The 20,112-nt window shown below is 42.2% G+C and overlaps 1 protein-coding gene across 3 annotated transcripts in view; it reads right to left on the reverse strand.

Annotated features, from left to right (window-relative positions):
* Window positions 1-20,112, reverse strand: part of GOLGA1 (golgin A1) — a 125,057-nt gene that overhangs the window by 74,925 nt on the left and 30,020 nt on the right. For all 3 annotated transcript variants that reach the window (XM_030207391.1, XM_030207388.1, XM_030207390.1), the window contains exons 4-7: window positions 19,810-19,900; window positions 15,600-15,674; window positions 7,603-7,700; window positions 6,688-6,720 (exon numbers count right to left, since the gene is read on the reverse strand). In XM_030207391.1, the coding sequence (XP_030063251.1) occupies window positions 6,688-6,720; window positions 7,603-7,700; window positions 15,600-15,674; window positions 19,810-19,900 (297 nt within the window). The remainder of the gene's footprint in view (window positions 1-6,687; window positions 6,721-7,602; window positions 7,701-15,599; window positions 15,675-19,809; window positions 19,901-20,112) is intronic.

Raw genomic sequence — 20,112 nt, forward strand, 5'->3', positions numbered from 1 at the left:
CTAAGGGAGGTGGTAAATGGAATTCACTCAGAGGAAAGGAAGGTGAGAAGTGGAGTGCCTCAGGGGTCGGTACTGGGGCCAATTCTGTTTAATATATTTGAGAGAGACATTGCTGAAGGGTTAAAAGGAAATGTTTGCCTTTTGGGGGATGACATGAAGATAGCCAATAGAGTGGATACCCCGGAAGGAATAGAAACCATGAGAAGAGATCTCCAAAAATTAAAGGAATGGTCAAAGGTCTGGCAGTTACAATTTAGTGCAAAGAAGTGCAGAGTGATGTACTTGGGGTACAGAAATCCAAAGAAGATGTACAAAATAGGAGAGTGATTGATAAGCACAGCTCAGGAGAGGGGATCTTGGGGTGATGGTGTCTTGAGGATCTCAAGGTGACAAAACAATGCGACAAGGCTGTGGCCATGACCAGAAGGATGCTAGGCTGCATTGAGAGGGGTATAACCAGCAAAAGAAAGGTGGTGTTGATGCCCCTGTACAAGTTGGTGGCGAGGCCCCACTTGGAGAATTGTGCTCTGTTTTGAATGCCGCATCTTACTAAAGACGTTAAAAAGACTTGAAGCAGGTCAGAGAAACGTGAAGAAAATGATATGGGGTTTGCACCACAAGACGTATGAGGAAAGACGAGGACCTGAAGATGTACACTCTGGAGGAAAGGAGAGATGGGGCGATATGATACAGACATTCAAATATGTGGAAGGTATTAATCTACAAACAAACTTTTTCCAGAGGACAGAAGGTGGTACAACTAGAGGAAGTGAATTTAGATTGTAGGAGGGGCCAATTCAGGAATAATGTCAGGAAGTACTTTTTTATGGAGAGGGTGGTAGGTGTGTCTGGAATGCCCTCCCACAGGAGGTGATGGAGATGAAAGCAGTAACAGAATTCAAAAATGCATGAAATAAACACAAAGGAATCCTGTATGGAAGTCGTGGAACCAAACATGTTTAGACATGGTTAGAGGGCAACACCAGAAATTGAGGAGCAAAGCCAGTGCCGGGCAGACTTCTACGGTCTGTGCCGATTATGGCTGGACAGATTCAGCTTCAGTAACTGGAGAACAAGACTTCTACAGTCTGTGCCCCGATCATGGCTGAAGAGGTTGGGATGGGCTGGGAATCAATGGCAGCTTCAGTAGTTGGAGAATAAGGCTAGAGTCAGGCAGACGTCTATGGTCTGTGTCCTGAAAATGGCAAGGACAAATCAATATCAACTATGCATATGTAGTATCACATCATACCTTATGCTGCGAGTTTATCTTTTTGGGTTGACTGGATGTAATACCATAAGCACTTATGCTATGATATCCTAGTGGGTGTTTTACTTTTGGATGGTGCTATAGTAACATCTTTTTGAACTACTGAATATTTGTCATGAACCATTCATTGAAATGAACTGTTTTGACTCCTAAGGCAGGCGCATTTAGCACCAAAACACAGAACTGTGCCGTCAGTTATATAGCTCTATAAACGTCAACCCTTGTGTTGGAATCAGATTGGTCTTCCCCCATTCTTTTTGTTTTCTCTCAAGTCTTACAAGGCCAGTGTGAGAGTTCCTGCAATAGGTGGCTCAGACTCGCACAGATCCACACAATGCACAGAAGTCACAGACAGCAGGGAAACAGGTAGTTCCAAGGGCTAGTGGGAAAGGAGAGAGGCTGGCTGCCTTGCTAGGGATACAGACAGGGGAGGGGTGACAGCTGTCTGGTTTGGTGATGTACAGGCTGGGGGGGGGGGGGCAGCTGCCTGGCTTTTTGGGGAGAAGGCAACTGATTGTCCACCTGGGTGGTGATGGCTAGATGGGGTGAAGGGCTGAGGGGTGGCTGAAATAAGGGAGGAGGGAAACAGGTGAAGTGGAATGGGCTAAAAGAGTGATGACAGGACCAGGAGAGAGAGAGAGAGAGAGAGAGAGAGACTGGGTGACAATTTGGGGGTGGGGTAAAGACAGTGAACTGGATTGGGTAATGACTGGGTAGAAAGGGAGGTTGCTGCTACGTATTACTCCCAGTGGCATTCAGGGATGCATTAAGGGCATGATTTACTTTTCCTTGGACAAGGAAGACGAAAAACATGCTTAGTAAATCAAGCCCTGAAGAGCTAACATAGAGCTTAGAATAGTTCCCCCTGTCTCCCCCGTTCCTTACTTCAATGGTGAAGGAGGGGGGCGGTTGAGAAAGGTCTCAGCTACTGGTCCTAAATTTTTGAGCTGGACTCTAAATCCCAAGAAAAATTTTCAAGGCCTCCTACAGCTACATGATGCAATGTTCAACGTTAGAAGTCACCACTCAGGAAAAGATTTAGGTGTCATTGTGGACAATACATTGAAAGTATCTGCTCAGTGTGTGGTGGCGGTCAAAATAGCAAACAGAATTATTAGGAAAGGAAGAGAAAATATAAAGAATATCGTAATGCCTCTGTATCACTTCCCTGCAACTTTACCTTAAACATTGTGTGCAGTTTTGGGCACCGCATCTCAAAAAAAAAAAAGATATAGCGGAATTAGAAAAAGTACAAAGTAGGGGGACCAAAATTATTAAGAGGGTGGGATGACTCCCAAATGAGGAAAGGATAAATAGACTAGGGCTCCTCAGCTTGAAGAATAGATAGCTCAGGGAGATATGGATAGAGGTCTACAAAATCCTGAGTACAGTGGCAGAAGTAAAAAAAAAAACTCATTGTTTTCTTTTTTGAAAAGTACAAAGACTAAAGGACATGCCATGAAGTTACAAAGTTAATACTTTTAAAACAAATGAGTGAAAAGCATATTTTTTCACTCAACACATAGTTAAGCTCTGCAACTCAGTGCCAGAGGACATGGTAAAAGCAGTTGCGTGATACGGTTAAAAAGGTTTGGATAAATTCCAATTTATTAGGGTAGACCCAGATAAAGTCGCTGCTTACCCCTGGGAGTCAGTAGCTTGGAATCTTGCTACGTTAGGGATTCTGCCAGGCACTTATGATCTGGTTTGGCCACTTTTGGAAGCAGGATACTGGGCTAGATGAACCTTTGGTCAGAACCAATATGGCAGTTATGTTCTAAGAGACTGAAACCAGATCCCCGCCTACACTGGGATATAACACAAAGAATTTAGCTAGTAGTGAAGATTTAATTTACCACATCAGGAGAGGCCTGTGTGATCTAAAAAGCTCACGTGTCACAAAACTCTCTAGTTGGTCCATTAAAAGATGTCACAGCCTACAAAGAAAAATCTGTGTGCCTACAGGGGGTAAGTTTATGAAGAATTTTCTGCATGTAAAGTATATTTCACCTGCAAAAATGGGTATTACAAAACTGCATGGCTGAACACACATTACAAGCATGCGTGAGAAGACTGTGTATGCATACATGTACACAGGCAGAGTTACAATGTCCACCCAATTTTACAGATGTCTACATACATAGAGTGAATGAGCGCACACACACATATTTATACCTTCTTTGGAACAGATATAAACTTGTATGAGAATCTGTGCACTATTAGGGATACTTCTGAGAACCTTATAAAACATTTCAGGGGTAATTTTGTATATAGATCGCTCAGTTAGGCACCGGGATTCTTCAACTACCATTACAAAATACTAGCATAAGTCTGCAGTTAAAACACCTAACTTTATGAGTAAGCACTTAATGCAGCTCAATGGCTGCGGTTAAGAGCCCATGCCTAATTGAACACAGGCATGCAAGTGCTAAGCACTTCCCTGACCCGTTCATGCTCCTCTCACATCTACACCCCCCTTGCAGTTGTGTGCGTGAAGAATTTTGTGCACAATTTAGAAAATACCAACTACTAACTGCTAATTAGTTCTAATTAGCACCAAGACCAATTATAGCCAATTGTCATTAACACCAATTAGCAGCACACAACTGACACTATTCTATAAAACTTAATAACTTGCTCATGTACGCACATGTTTATAGATTTACAGAGGGATGGGGCAATTCTATAAAGGGTAACAAAAGATGGAGCGTGGTGAGTGCAAATTCTATAATGGCATCTCAACTAGCATAAGTTGGCATTTATGCACCAGCAGCTAGTAGAGAATGACACTGGGATGGGGACCTGCAGTAACCGCGGGGACAGAGACAGAACCTGTGTCACTTTCTACTTTGAAGCCTGTTAATGAACTGGACTGTTATTTATGTTTGATTGATGCAGACAACAATATTTTTATTTTTTGGAAAAACAAGAAAACATGCTGGCCACATGGGGGATCCTGTACATCCTACTACCAGCACATCTTCTAAGAAGACATCTTCTATTGCAGGAGGGAATGTGGAAGACAGGAGAGCTAGACTGAATCCTGAGATTGTTAATGACTTCTTATTCATCCATAGATTAAAAAAAATCATAACAGTGCTTCATAGTTCTCCCCTCTAGGGCACACAGAATGGGTTCTATTTTGTACCCCTGGATATTTTAACAGAGTGGATTAGGATTCCTTTGGGTAGTAGAAGTCATCTATTGTTGGGGTTGGGTGGTGGGAGGGTTATTATAGCTACTTATTGTTATTATTGTTTTCTATTTGTAATTTATACAAAACAGTTGCACAGCATATTGTTCCTTTTTATACTTTAATAAAAAGATTTAAATATAAAATCATAAGTGTTCGAGGCTTCTGCAGATGAGAACAGAGCCCAAGGGGATGGGGTGGGGACAGGGACAGAACCTGCGGGGACGGGGTGGGGATGGAAACAGGGCCTGCGGGGGTGGGGACAAACTACTTTCCCCCCCGTGTCATTCTCTAGCAGTTAGGCACACATTCTTATATCATGTCAATGGCAGACATAAATGAGTGCCTAAATGAGGCAGTTTACTTATTTACCAAATTTATAGACAGCTCAGGCTCCATGGATCAAGAAGGGGTTACAATCTAATATTTACAATAAAGTTAACAATACAAAAACATAGGGATCCTTTAAGCAACAGAAGGGCTACCGCGCAGATAGCACGTGCCAAATCGGCACTATCGCAAGGGTAGTGTGGGCACCCTGCAGTAGTAGTTTTGAAGTCGGTGCATGCCATTTCCCTCATGAGTAGCACGTGAGCCCTTACCGCTAGGTCAATGGGTGGCGGTAAGGGCTCAGGCAGTAAATAGCTGCATGCTATTTTTAATTTTAGCGCATGACCATTTACTGCCCCCATTTTAAAAAAGCCCCTTTTTCCCAGCTGTGGTAAACAAGTGTCCCAGCGCACCAATTTCACGTGTCCACACTACCAAAGGCCACTCTTTACCGTTGCTTAGTAAAAGGACCCATAGTGCATAACTAACAGTATTCTACAAGTTACATATGTAATTGTTGGACACATCCATGCACTTCCTGTGAAAGTCCCCTTGCATTTATGCACCAAGCGAGATGTGCCCTTAATTTAGCAGCCAACTAACACATAGATATAACACTGCATAAGTGCTAGTATTCTATAATTTAAGTGTGCAAATTGACAAATAACTTTAGGTGGCCTTTATAAAATGAGAGGGACATAGGTATTAGAGAGCGGATTAGGATAAGTAACTGGAAACACATCATTTTAATTACCGTGTATGGTTTGTGACTGTAACGCATGAAAAACATTTGTGTACACAGCTTACACTAATTTGTTTTTGGATACTCAGGCTGTTTGAAAGTTACTGATTATTTTTACTTCCAATTTAAAACATTTTTGGAACTTAAAAAAAAAAAAAAAAAAAAAAGATTGTGTGATGCATGGGACTGATGGTTTTAAGTATAAGCCATTAAATGCAGCACGGTTCAACGTGAATATAATGCTGCGAGCCTTGTCCAGTTAGTTTCGACCTGTGGAAAAGCTATATAAACATTTAAACCTATACTCACAACAGATACACATATTCCTAAAGAAATGAGAATTCTGAAACATTTTAGTGTAACAAGTACTAGTTGGCCAGAAGAAGGAAGAAAGCATGAAGCCCTTTTCCAACAGGAAGCTACCACAAAATGTAAAATACAAGTAATTTTGTGTATTTTAGAGTTACAGAATATCAGAAAGATCATCAAGTACTTAGCCGGCATCCCTCCACTCCAAAGACTGGCATGTTTTCGTTATTTAATCCACTTTTCTGGAAGAACTGCATGTATCCCTGACTAAATTTACCCACATTGCAATGGGTTTTCAAGCTTTTCAGTTAAAAACAAATCTCTGATAAGGTCACAGCAATAAAATTAAGCTCTATTTACTCCTCTGTCATAAAAGGAGTTGGCATACTTGGTCTTCAGAAGGATGGGGAAAAAAAACAGCAAAGAGCAGCCTCCTTGTCCTGGAGCACTTGAGGGCAGAGGTAAAGCACCATTATAGCAGCAGCAAATGGGAGTAAAGGACAGATAGGAGATAAAATACAAAACCTGATAGAGAGTTGCAGCCCAGCCTCCTCAGAAACCGGGATATTCTCTCTTTGTTGTGGGAACAAAAGAGTGAAAACTTCTATGCACACTTCTTGGTACAACAGAAGAAACGTGTGGACTTTTCTTTCAATGGTTGCCTCCCTATGGTGGCAAGTTAGATTACTACCAAAGAAATTAATAGACACTCAATCCTCATATCTCAGGCTACTGGAAAGCTTACTTTAAAACACTCGTGTCCCACTCAGCATAAAATGGAGCAGGTAACAGTAGGCAATAACTGCCTAGAGATTTCACTTTTCTTTGCAGAAATACATTTACCTTTTCTAGGTCAGCTAACTTTTCCATCCACTCCTAAAAACAGAAAGACAAAACATGGCACCTTACAATAATATCATTTACCAGAAAAATATAGAGAGAATAGGCAAAATTATACATTTCATTTATTTTAAAAGTATTTGATAGACACCACTCTTAATGCAAAAGACATTAAGAGTGTTGCAAAATCTCCATCAAGAGAAACCAAATAACTGTACCAAAACAAAAAACCCAAAACAGAATCATCTGTAAGGCAAAAAGACACATTATAAAACTTACAATCCGTTAAAAAAAATAAATAAAATAAAAAAAGATACAGAAGGCAGAGAACCACCACATTTTTATGTTTTATTTTATTCCCTTATTGCGTGTTTGTAAGCCACATTGAACTTGAGTCTATTTCAGGCTAATGTGGGGTACAAATGCCATGAATAAATAAACAAACAATAAATAAATTAGATGCCAGAGATAGCAGTTTCAACCAGCAGTGGCCCAATATCAAATAACAAATAGCAGCCAAGTTTTTATACATTTCTTAAAATTTTTCAAAGACCTTTCAATCTTAATAACAAATGGTGGTGAGTTCCAATGAGTCATATAAGAGAAGGATAAGTGTTTAGCCCCCTTTAACTTCATCTTAGATGGGGAATGTATTACAGGAATCTATTCCTGAGAGAATCTTTACAACAAAATATTTAAAAGGGGCATAAAGAGGAATAGGAGTAGATCAGTAGCTAGGTATCCCTTTTATTTTTTATGCACACGTGTGTACCATGGAATTATACAAATAATGAGAAATACCAATACAAGACCAAAATGACATTATTTGCACCTTTGCCCCCTGCTTATAAACAAAAAGAACTCTCAGAAAGTTACATGTAGGTTCTTAAAGGATTTACATCCATATACATCCATTACCTGGTCTTTTTTCCCTAATGCTAAAGCCATTCCTTCAGCCATCTTTGTTTGGCTGGCTTGGTATAATTCATTCTGTTCTTGAAGCTTCCGCATTGAAGCTAAGGAAAAAAAAAACATTACTTGAGGTCTTAGGATATGTGAAGGGCTGACACAGTTTCTAAAGGTGGCATATGTTTAAATCTAAGCAAATGGGGGTTCAAGGAAGATAAAATTATGTCTTACCTGACAATTTCCTTTCCTTCAGTCAGCTGCACTGTTCTAAACATGTGGGTGTTCTCCCCTCCTACCAGCAGATGGAGGTAGAGAAAAAGCTAGGCTTTTCCAGTGAAATCACCGGTATAGCCTGCTGGTGCTCTGGAAAAGTGACATTATGCCTCTGTCAAAGCAGCAGAAGGTTCCTTTGTAACACACATCCATGTTCCATCAACCAATGCAGCTGCAATAAACACAAGCGAGCATAATACCACAGAGTGACACGTGTAACCCTGCATCTCTGAGGGTCACCTCCTGGTATCTCAAATTAGCTTATCGTTCCTTTCTTCTTCTTCTTCTTTTTTTTTTGTTTAAATCATTTTTATTAACAGTAACATGGTAGAACATTTACAGTTCTGATGAAGAGATATCAATACAAAAAAGTTAACATGTAGCTGCTGGTCACCATATAGTTTTTCATTTTCTCCCCATACCCCATCTCCCACCCAGAGTCAGTTCAAAAACGCTTTTTTTTTTTTTTAAACTGAAAAGAAAAATGCAGAGTACTCCAAGAGCAGGCTTCATAACAGCACAGCCGACTAAAGAAGAGGAAATTATCAGATGAGATATAATTTCACCTTCCTTGACATCTAGGCTGCACCATTCTGAATATTTGGGATGTACTCAAAAATAACTACTGTAGTAGGGGAAGACAAATCTCCCCTGAGGACAGCTCTGCCAAAGTCTGAGCAAGCCATGCCAAGCACATCCACAAATGAATGCAGCAATAACCGCATCATTGCCCTACAGATCTCCAGAGCGACCTTCTGGGCCTGAGCCTTTGTTGAGTGAGCTTTCAAACCTGGAAGCACTGGCTGCCTTGATCCACCATGCAACCGTGGCCTTGGCGAGGGCCATGGAAAACAACAAAAAGACGATCGGACAGACAAAATTCATTGGTTTCTTCCAAGTAACAAAGCAACCTCCTTCGGACATCTAACTTCTGTAGTCCCCAAGCAAAGGGATCAGACCCCTCCACTTGAAGGGAGGGCAAACAGATCTTCTGGTTCACATGAAACGCAGAGACCACCTTGGGCAGAAAGGCAGGAACTGTGCGGATCGACACTGAGTCCTCCAAAAAAAAAAGAAGAAGAGTGGAACGGGTCCCAACTCCAAAACCCTGTAGGCCAAAGTGAAAGCAACAAGGAAGACTTCCTTAAGGGTAAGGTCCTTAACTGAGGGATACTACTATTATTATTCATTTCTATAGCACTACTAGACGTACGCAGCACTGTACACATTATATGCAGGTACTTTCTCTGTCCTTAGATGGCTCACAATCTAAGTTTTTGTACCTAGGGCAATAGAGTGTTAAGTGACTTGCCCAAGGTCACAAGGTTCTGCAGTGGGAATCAAATCCAGGTTGCCAGGATCAAAGCCCACTGCACTAACCATTGGGCTACTCCACTCTATGGCGGCATGCCGCAAAGGCTCAAAGCAAGCTCCGGAGAGCACCAACAGAACCAAATTCAGGTCCCAGGAAGAAAAGGAAGGGTGCACCAAAAGCAGCAAATCAGTAACCGCCTTCAAAAACCAAGTAATCTCTCCATATGCTGCCAGGGAGAGACCCCTGTACTTTGCCCTGAAAACTGGAAAGGGCAGCCAGCTGGACTTTGATGGAAATAAGGGACAGACCATGATCCAAACCTTGCTACAGAAAGGCTAAGACATCAGGGATTTGTGCTTCTTTTTTTTTTTTTTTTTCAATTTTTATATACCGCCTGGACCTAAGAGGTTTACAATTTTCTTTTTAGGTACTGGCATTGTCCCTAATGGGCTCAAAACCTATTATATTGTACCAGGCCTTCCATGGAGACAGAGCCCACTTGGCACACCATCGTTAAAAAAAACAAAACCTTACAGACCTGCACATAAGCCAAGGACATGAAAGATGTCCGGGACCTAAGCAAGGTGGAAATCACTGTGGAAGGAAAGTTGCACTTCACCAACTGTCGCCTTTCAAGGGCCAGACCACAAGCCTGAAGGGATCCGGATCTTCCATTTCCACTAGCCCCCAACACAGGAGCCTGCGGCTCGGCCACCAGCAGGCGCACTAGATTTGCATACCATAGATGACAGTGGAGTGGAGGAGGGGCAATCTGGGGTCTATTCCCACTACAGCTCCTTGTGACCTTGGGCAAGTCACTTAACCCTCCACTGCCCCAAATGCAGTCGAGATTTACATCGGTGGTAACCACCACCCATGAGGGGCTTCCAACGAGAGCCCACCTCCCCCAAAGGAGGTGAGCCAGACAATCCCACTAGTCCAGACTGGCTCATGCCCTAGTAGAGAGAGGCAGTGGGTGCTCAAAATCCTGGGAGACCAGAGTCCACCTGAACAACAAGGCCGAATGAAAAAGCTGCATGTGTGCTCTCACCCAAAGCATCACCTCCAAGGTTGCCTCCATACAGCCTAAGAGCTGAAAGTAATCCCAAACTTTGGGAGTTGGTAGCTTGCAAAGCCTGCGTTTCTGAGCATGTAACTTCACAGCAAACTCCTCCTGGAAGAAAACTACCCCCGAGCTGTGTCAAATTGAATCCCCAAGTGGACCTGGACCTGGGCTGAGATGGTAGCTGGTGATTCTTCAAATGATCCACCTGACTCTTCCAGGAGAGCAATGACCTGAGCAGTGGCCTCCCTGAGCTCTGCCTCCGAGTCATTCTGGATTAACCAATTGTCCATGCAGGGATATACATCGATACCTTAGCACCTCAAATGGGTAGCCACCACCACCATCACCTTGGAAAAGGTGTGTGGCGCTGTGGCCGGCCCAAAAGGCAGGGCCAGAAATTAGAAATAGCACTCAAGCACACAAATGGAGATACCACTTGTGATGCTCCCCACATAGTAACATAGTAGATGACAGCAGATAAAGACCTGTACGGTCCCATCCAGTCTGCCCAACAAGATAAACTCATAGCATATGGTATGATGTGATACTACTTATGTATACTTGATCTTGATTTGTCCTCGTCATTTTCAGGGTACAGATCGCAGAAATCTGCCCAGCACTGGCCTTGTTCTCCAGCTTCTGAAATTGTCATCAAAGCCCCACTCCAGTCCATCCAAATCTCTCTAGTCACAGTCAGGGCTGAGAATGTGCAGATAGGCCTCTGTGAGGTCCAGAGACCTCAAAAACTTGCCTGGCCAAATTGAGGCAGTCACCAACTAAAGGATTTCCAGTCAAAAATGCTGCACACAAAGGCAAGCATTCAGTCCCTTTAGGTCCAGGATAGGCCAGAAGGAGCCAACCTTCTTTGGAACCACAAAAAAAATGGAGTAATGGCCCAGACCTCGCTTTGAAAAAGAAGAACGAGTTCCACCTTCCCCAAGTCAAGCAAATGTTGTAAGGAAAAAACAACTACCTGAGTCACAAAGGAACACCATGAAGGCATCTGTAAATGCAAGATGAAAATGCTGGTCCACCCACTGCTCATGAAGCTTGCAGAGAGCCAAACCCCCCTGGATGGGGACAGCCATCTTCTTGATGACTGCCAAGACCAGCGTGTCCACCTTGGGGTACAGCTAGTACTTCTCCACATCCTCAGGGGCAATGGCATACAGGTGGCTTCAGGGCCCTGGCCCCCTTGAGAATCCTATCAGGTGACTTCCATTTTGCCAGCATCATGCAAGTGAGAGCCTTGTGGAGAGGAAAATGCTTCGGGGGTCACGCAAGGCCTTCCAAACAGGGGATCCCTCTTGGAAGGACCTGCAACAAGAGCTGTGAGCATCCCCAGAGCTGTTGAGACCATATCAAAGAGATGAGAAAGCTCCTCCTTATGGAAAAGCCAAATCACAACACTCCTCTTCCTCAAAATCTAAAACCCTCGGGGACTAGGTGGCCAACAGATCCTCCTCCTGATTCCCAGGGATCAAAGCAGCGGCACTCGAGGCATCTGAAGCTCCCCAGTTATACCTATGGTGTTTGGCCTCTGGAATGGAGGCACTGGCCAGCATCAACCGGGTCCCCAGGGGCCTGCCTTTATCTGCAGGGCCTGCTTAACCAATTGGACTGTTTTGGAGCCAAAAAAAAGCTTGACCCCCCCCCCCCACACACACACACACATGCAGACCCTGGGTGGGTGGTAGAGACAAGCCCCCCTCCCAACCCCTCCATGCCCCAATGGGGGTTGCAAGCACTCCTACTACGGGAAAGTAGCAGGAGAGAGGGAAAAAAAAAAAAAGGAAGGACAAAATAGTTGCCATTCCAGGTGAAGACACTGGGACCATGGATCCCGACTCTTCAGTGCAGGGAAAGTGGCTTACAGCTCCGGGGGCCTCTCCCCCACCTCCTGAGGCTGTTTCCGAAGTCAGAAACTGCCCATCACAGGCAGGGCAGACAGAGCTAGAAGCTGTATTAAACTGCTGGCTCTTGCAGACTACAAAGCATCTGCCTGCAGGTGTGCTCAGCCATGCAGCAGACGTATGCAGACCTGCTTCCCTGCATAGGCCAACTTTGGCCTGGGGCTCCGGCATCTCAGCTGTTCCTCTACTCTCAATGTGTCTGTTATTTTTTTTTGTTTGTTTTAAATGCAAACAAGATTGTTTGTTTGTTTTTTTTTTCATTTACTCAAAGAGCTTTATTCCCCTGAAAAGAGGAATAAAGCTAACCAGGTAGAACCAATTATAATTTTATTCATTTTAATGTGCCTGGGAGCTGCAGGAGAGCCCAGGGAAGGAACACCCAAACAAGATGTACAGGCTATGAGGGGCAGGGGGATGGGGACCCGCGCCCATCCAGCAGGGTCCTTCAAGACTGAGCCACACGCCTCGCCCAGTGAATGCTAAAGACTGAGACTGGGGGCAGCAAAGTGTACTAGGCTGCGCATTTGGTTTGCTATTCTCTAAACAACTTACGAAATATTACAAAATATTATAGAAAAATTGATCAGGAATCAGAGAATTAAAAGTATTTTATTACTCACCCACCAGCACAGCATCAGACATCAGTGATAAGCTATAACAAACTTTCAAAATCTAACATCAGTACCTCTGGTAATTATAAGTAATCAGACTAATTATATAAAGAAGAGAAAAAGGAGGAAGGAAAGCTTATTCCTCATACAAAGGTCACAGAACAGAGAGAAAGGAAGGAAGAAAGAAAGAATGAATGAAATAAAGATTCTTATGGAGAATTAGTTTCTACGAAGGGGGGGAGATCACCCCCTTCGGGAAAAAATAGGTCATTTGGACGGATCTGAAACTCTCTTTCCAAGTGGAGGAGTGGCCTAGTGGTTAGAGCACCGGTCTTGCAATCCAGAGGTGGCCGGTTCAAATCCCACTGCTGCTCCTTGTGATCTTGGGCAAGTCACTTAACACTCCATTGCCTCAGGTACGGACTTAGATTGTGAGCCCTCCTGGGACAGAGAAATATCCAGTGTACCTGAATGTAACTCACCTTGAGCTACTACTGAAAAAGGTGTGAGCAAAATCTAAATAAATAAGCATGTCTAGTTTTTCAGAGTTTCTTTGTCTGCAGCGTGGTTTTATAGGATGTGGTGAGCATCCACCTCTCCTCTACCCTGGACCAATCATAGGTGCTGCATATGTGCTGGAGACTTAATTGGGTCTTTCATATGTGCTGGAGGCTTGAAATTGGTGTCCTTGCCATACCTCTTCTCAGGTAGCTGAGTTGCCCTAGCAACATGAGGCACCATCAGAGCATGTGACCAGCCAGAAATTCCTGCATGTGGCTGACAGCAAAGAAAGATGGGGGATGGGAAATAGTGCAGCATACCTGAAGTAGAATTTTATAGCTAAAACTTATAGAGAAAGGCAAGGCTCCACACTTAACCAGGTCCAATCCAGGGTCCGTTAGGCTCAACCTCACTGTGCAGCTTCAGCCAGCAGAGCAAGGGAGCTAGTCCAGGAACCAGGATCACCAGTCTGAACAACCTAGAGGTAGAAAAAAAATACTGGAACTTTCCCAGAGTACCAGCAGGTTATACCGGTGAGTTCACTGGAAGACTAGCTTTTTCTCTACCTCCATCTGCTGGTAGGAGGGGATAACATCCACATGTTCAGAATGGTGCAGCCTAAGACAAGAAGAAAACATGTTTTCTACCATTCTACCACTGAGAAAACAAATCGCCAAGGAGCAAATCAGAGGAAATAGGAAAACCTGCAAAGTATGGTGTTTCATCATGCCTTCTAATTCATGTAAATATATGAACGTACAACCTGAAAGTCTCCATCTGTGCTCTACACCGGTCACGCTTTGCCTTGAAAAATCTTGTGATCGCCATGTATGTTCTCTTGAATGTGTAAAGAATAAGAATCAGTAAGAAATGTGCTCTTTTCATTGGGAAAATGATATTGCAGTTACACTGATAGATAAAAATGGAGCACAGTTTTTGAAAGTTGGTCACAATTGAAGGACCCACCCAAAACTTGTTCACTGACCCTTATATTTACACATTAAAAGAAGCGAACCAGTGAGTCTGATAGGGATTTTAAAAATGGTTTTACTTCTTTAAAACTTTGTATATTTTAAAGCTCAGTACTTCTTCAGTGTGTTAATAAGCTGCAGAAGAGCTCTCATGGCTGGACTTTTGCCCCATGGTATTATCAGATGATTTTTCAGAGTGGAATAGATACTTTAAAATAGTGATTTGTGCCAGAACCTGACCAATCTTGTTAATGCAAGTTTCTAAATACAGCCGAGTGTCCAGTAGACACAAACTTTTGCTACCAGTCCATCATTTATTTATTTGTTACATTTGTACCCCACATTTTCCTACCTATTTGCAGACTCAATGTGGCTTACATAGTACCGTCAAAGGCGTTCGCCAAGTCGGTTGATAACAAATACAAGATTATATAGTGATTGAATCAGGTAATTGTAATGGTCGAAAGAATAAGGATTGTATATTGTCCAGTACGATCATTGGTCATGCTGTGTTGCTGGATGAAGGTGTTTACGTTGGATCATTGGGGTAGGCCTTTTTGAAGAGGTTGATTTTTAGTGATTTCCTGAAATTCAGGTGGTCATGGATTGTTTTCACAGCTTTAGGGAGTCCATTCCATAGTTGTGCGCCTATATAGGAGAAGCCAGATGCGTAGGTTGTTTTGTATTTAAGTTCTTTGCAATTTGGGTAGCGTAGGTTTAGGTAGGATCGTGATGATCCAATACTGTTTCTTAATGGTAGATCTATAAGGTCTATCATGTATCCTGGGACTATGCCATATATAATTTTGTGGACCAGAGTACAGATTTTGAAGAGGATCCGTTCTTTGATTGGGAGCCAATGTAACTTTTCTCGGAGGGGTTTGGCACTTTTGAATCGGGTTTTACTATATATCAGCCTGGCTGCTGTGTTTTGGGTGGTCTGGAGTTTTTTTTGTGAGTTGTTTTTTGCAACCACATAGATTCCGTTGCAATAGTCTGCATGACTTAGGACCATTGATTATATTAGGTTTCGGAAAGTTTCCCTTGGAAAGAAAGGTTTTACTCGTTTGAGTTTCCACATTGAATAGAACATTTTCTTTATTACAGAGTTTACTTGGCTCTATTATTTACTTGCCATTATTATTTTACCTGGAATCTCAAATTTTTGCATTTTTATCAACTGTCAAAATTAACTTTTCAAGAGCTTCAAAAAATCAGAGTAGACTGGGAAAAATCCTCACAAAATATATTAAAATACACAATACCTACATTAACTCTGACAAATCTGACTAAGAGTTTATAAATAACAAAAAGAACAGAAAATGAGAAAGAAGGTAGAAAAAAAAAAGTACGTACAATCCTGGTGTTTTTCTAATGCAATTTCAAGCTTCTCTTTGGTCTTCTTCAGGTTTCGGACCTGCTCAGCATAATCTTGGGTTAGGCAGGAGGAGCACAAATCAGGAATGGACAGCCACAAACAAGGGAAAAAAGATAAATAAATAAAACAAAAGCGAAAAAACAAAAGACATGAGTGAAAGATGCTAATGATTTTCTCTTTCAGAAAATCATTTCTGTTAAGGAACACTAGGCCAAATGCCTGACCTTAACAATGGAAGACAAAACAACAAACACCCAGTCCATGGCCCATTCAGTATGGGAAAAATCTGGTGAAAATGAAAAGAAATTATGGTGCAATGTCTGACACAAGAAGGGAAAGTTACTCTCAGCAAACACAGAGCCTCAAATCACATGTAAACCTCCCCCCCCCCCTCCCCCCGGGAGAGGTTAAAAAATCCCTGAGGCTTTTCTTGCTTCTAATTATTTATTTATTTATTTTTAATTTAGTGGTTAAAGTACCGGGGTAAAAACCAGGGAAGCCTGAGTTAAATCTCACTTCTCCCACTGTGGCTCTTCATAATCTTAGGCAAGTCGCTTTATCCTCCATTGCCTTCGGTGCAAACTTGGGGGCCCTTTTACTAAACTTAGCATGAGCTAAATGCCATGTAGCCAACAGGTCTAAAATAGGATGTGAAACATTTAGCATGCACTAAGCTTTAGTAAAAAGGCCCCTTGGATTGCAAGCTCTCTGTGAACATGGGAATACCTACTGTATTTGAATGAAACTCACCTTGTACTAATCAATGACAGGCATAAACTAAATCCAAATAAATAAAATTCAATGCATATTATTTAATAAGTGACAAGAATAAGACTACCTCTGGCTCCAAAATGCTCAATTTCTAAGGTCTTAGACTCTAGTTTTGTAAATACTGAGGAGAGGGCATTTATTTATAAACATTTAATATTATTATTATGTGTTACATTTGTATCCCACATAATGCTTTTTGGTTGAAACCAGTATCAAGGTAGTTTAATAAAAATGAAACAGCAGCCAATTAAAAAAAAAAAAAAAAAAAAAAAAAGTGGTTCCACCCTCTACTCAAGCAGGAACTGGAATTGTACTATTCCCGAGTATGAATGCAACCTGAACTCCCTCAGGCCAGTGGTATGAAAAAGACACCTCCTGCTAGTACCTCACCTGCAACTGCACACCGATAAATACAAACTTGCTCAAAGCTCTTTGCCTTGGCTTTAGATTTAAATGTTAGAACTCCAGCTGAAGTAAAAAAAAGTCAGCCGGGGCAAGGAGGTAGGAGGAAGGGAACTCAAGACTCCTCTGGGTTGTCCCTTTCTTCCAAGGCCTGCATCCTGAAGCATGCCCTGAAAATTACCTCAGGCACATGGGCTGAGCAGGTAGGAAAGACCAATCCTTCAGTCTAGCGCTCCGAAAGAAGCCATGCTGCCAGCCTGAATTCTCTGCCTCTAATTCAAACTCCCTCAGAACTATGCAAAGAAAGGAAATCACCCCTCCGAAGAGAGAGGGGTGCATATGCCCACCTGTTTTTCGCTAACCACTAGTGCAGCCTGTAACAAACAATGCAGAGTTCTTCAGATGTCTCAAAGACAGGAAGCAACTTTCCACCCAACTATTTAAACCTCTTTTAGGGGACAAAAACAGCAGTGAACAAGGGAGGGCGTGGGGGAGAATTCAAAGTTCTCTGAGTATCACCCCACTCCAGATAAAATTAAATTTGCTATACATCCTCTTTTTCCCCCTCTGCTCAGGCTCAGTTCTTCAATTCCATCAGGAGCTGTATCAGTAACCGGTCCAGGAGATGCCTGATCCACCTGTCACTATCTGCTGGAGACAGAGGAATACCGAGCATCTAAACCTACACAGTGCTCCTCTTGGGCGAAGCACACTGGATCCCCCCCCACCAAAAAAAAAAGGCATAAAGGAGCTACAGCTTAAGAGTATCCAGCAACACAAATGAAAATAAAGGTGATGAGGGCTTAGCAAAGAACCTTTACAACAGAAAGGGTTTGGAAATTCCTCTATCTTTTAGTGTTGTAATGTTCTAGAGATGGAGAGTATGATATTTACTGTGCAGAAATGAGACTTCTGTCACAGATCAAACACTATCCCTTTATTTACACAAATTCTCAAGTGCCTCCTAAGGAGGTGATCCAGCTTCTAATCAGAAAGTGAGAGTTTTGTCACAGTTCAAACACTGTCCCTTTATTTAGACAAATTCTCAAGTGCTTCCTAAGCAGATGATCCAGCTTCTAATCAGAAAGTTGCAATTGTATATTCCAGTTACCTATCTCCATGAGAGACATTATTAATCCACTTTTCCTGCTGAGAACCATTCAGCCCACACCCTAAATAATATGCAATGCCAGGCTTCTCTAAAATAGAAAGAAAAAGAAAATTCACACATAAATACACTAGACATTATCATGGCCTCATCTGTTTAAAGCAGGGGTTCTCAACCAGTGGTGTGCTGGAGCCGGCTCGCACGAGCCTGTTGTTAAATTTTACTGATTTTTGCGAGCCGGTTGTTGGGAGTCAGGCAGCCAGCACACAAGCATCTGTTTTTTTTTTCTCCTCCTCTCTCCCTCCTCCCCCGGCCCCAGCATACCTCATCATGTCGTCCCTTATGTTCATCATCCACCCCTCACCACTGCCTGACCAACCTGGAGCCTTTTCTCTGCCGGATCCCACCCACAGGAAGTTGCATCAGCAGGGCTGTACACTACTCGGCAGAGACAAGGCTCCGGGTAGACCAGTGTGCTGAAACAAAGAAATTGAAGCTGTTTAGGTTAGTCTGATTCCCCTTCCTGCGCTGCTGTTAAACCCAAAACAAAATCAAGCAAACTTATGAGCTGCTGCATCTACGTTGTCGTTCTTTATTGTTGGTAGCATTTTAATTTCATCTCACTCATATTTTCAAACATGCCAGCTTGTGCAGCACACGGATGTACACAGAGGATAACTTTTCATAGGTAGAGTAGTAACTTATAAATGGTAATCACTCTGTCATTTGGAGGGGCTGGTTATAGGGACACCTTCTTGCATGTATTATATTTGTGCAGAGATTTTTTTGTCTTGGTAAAGGGCCACTAAAATAGATATCATGTTATAAGAATCAGGTGCTGCATCCATGTTATTGTTCTTTATTGTTGGTAGCATTTTAAATCAATCTCGCTTATATTTTCAAACATGCCAGCTTTGGCAGCATACAGATGTACACAGAGATCAGAGAAGTATAGTAATGGAATAACTTTTCATAGAGTAGTAATTTGTTATAAATCATAATCAGTGTGTCATTTAGAGGGGCTGGTTATAGGGACACCCTAGCATGTAATATATTTGTGCAGAGATCTTTTTTTCTCCTGGTAAAGGGCCATTAAAACAGATGCCATATTAGAAGGATCAGGTGCTCAACATTCAGAGTTTCTATCTATCTATTTATTTATTTAGTTACTTATGTGTGACATTTAACCCTGTTATTGATGCAGAGATTTTTTTTCTCCTGGTAATGGGCTTCTAAAACAGATATCATGTTATGGGAATCAGGTTCTCAGTGCTCAGAGTTTCTATCTATTTATTTATGGCATTTTATCCCACGTTACCCACGTTAAACTTGAATTAGATTGGAACCTGGAAGCATTAAAAAAAAAAAATTCCTGGAGAGAGTAATGCATGACCCCTCCCCCCCAGCTCTGTAATTTGGGGGGGGGGGGGGGCACAGAGTTGGACCGGGGAGAGAGCCTGTTAAAAATTTACCAGCACACCACTGTTCTCAACCCAATTCTCAGTACATATCAGCCAACAGATTTTCACAATGAATAAGCATGAGACAGAATTGCAAGCAGTGTCTTCACTGTATGCAATCTGTCTCATGCATATTCACTGTGGAGATCCTGAAAATCTGACTGGTTGGGTTTGTCCCGAGGACTGGGTTGAGGCCTACTGATTTAAACCAATGAGCAGGATCTGGATAGGTAAAATTCCAAAATCAATGAAGTTACAGAAGATGAAACATTCCACACCTTTCTTTCCATTTGACATGTACAACAAACATATACACACGTCTGCAGTATAAAAGTAGAATTTATGTAAAAACCAATTTTGAACTAATTGCTAGGGGCAGGATAGATACTGTTCTGTTGTTCTAATTTAGTATTGTCTACATATGATAAAGCACATAATACCACATACCAGAGAGTCTGGCTTCCAGTTTCCGTATCTGCTCATTTCTTCTGAAGAGCTGGGATGAGAGATCCTCTCGAGAGCTGCTTCCATCTGAGGCCTTTGCAGTTTATAAAGAAATAAAGTAGTAAGTGAACCACATTTTTTATTGTTAAAACACAATAGCAGGTTGGCAATACAAGTTTGGGAAGCCCATGTTACAGGATTAAAGATATTGCTTGACTCCTGGGGAGAAATGTTTAGGGCATTTTTGCCAATCAGGTGTTCAGGATATCCATAATACAACAGAAACTCAGTATATGCAAATTCTCA

The sequence above is a fragment of the Microcaecilia unicolor genome, chromosome 6 (genome assembly GCF_901765095.1).
Source record: "Microcaecilia unicolor chromosome 6, aMicUni1.1, whole genome shotgun sequence".
NCBI lineage: Eukaryota > Metazoa > Chordata > Amphibia > Gymnophiona > Siphonopidae > Microcaecilia > Microcaecilia unicolor.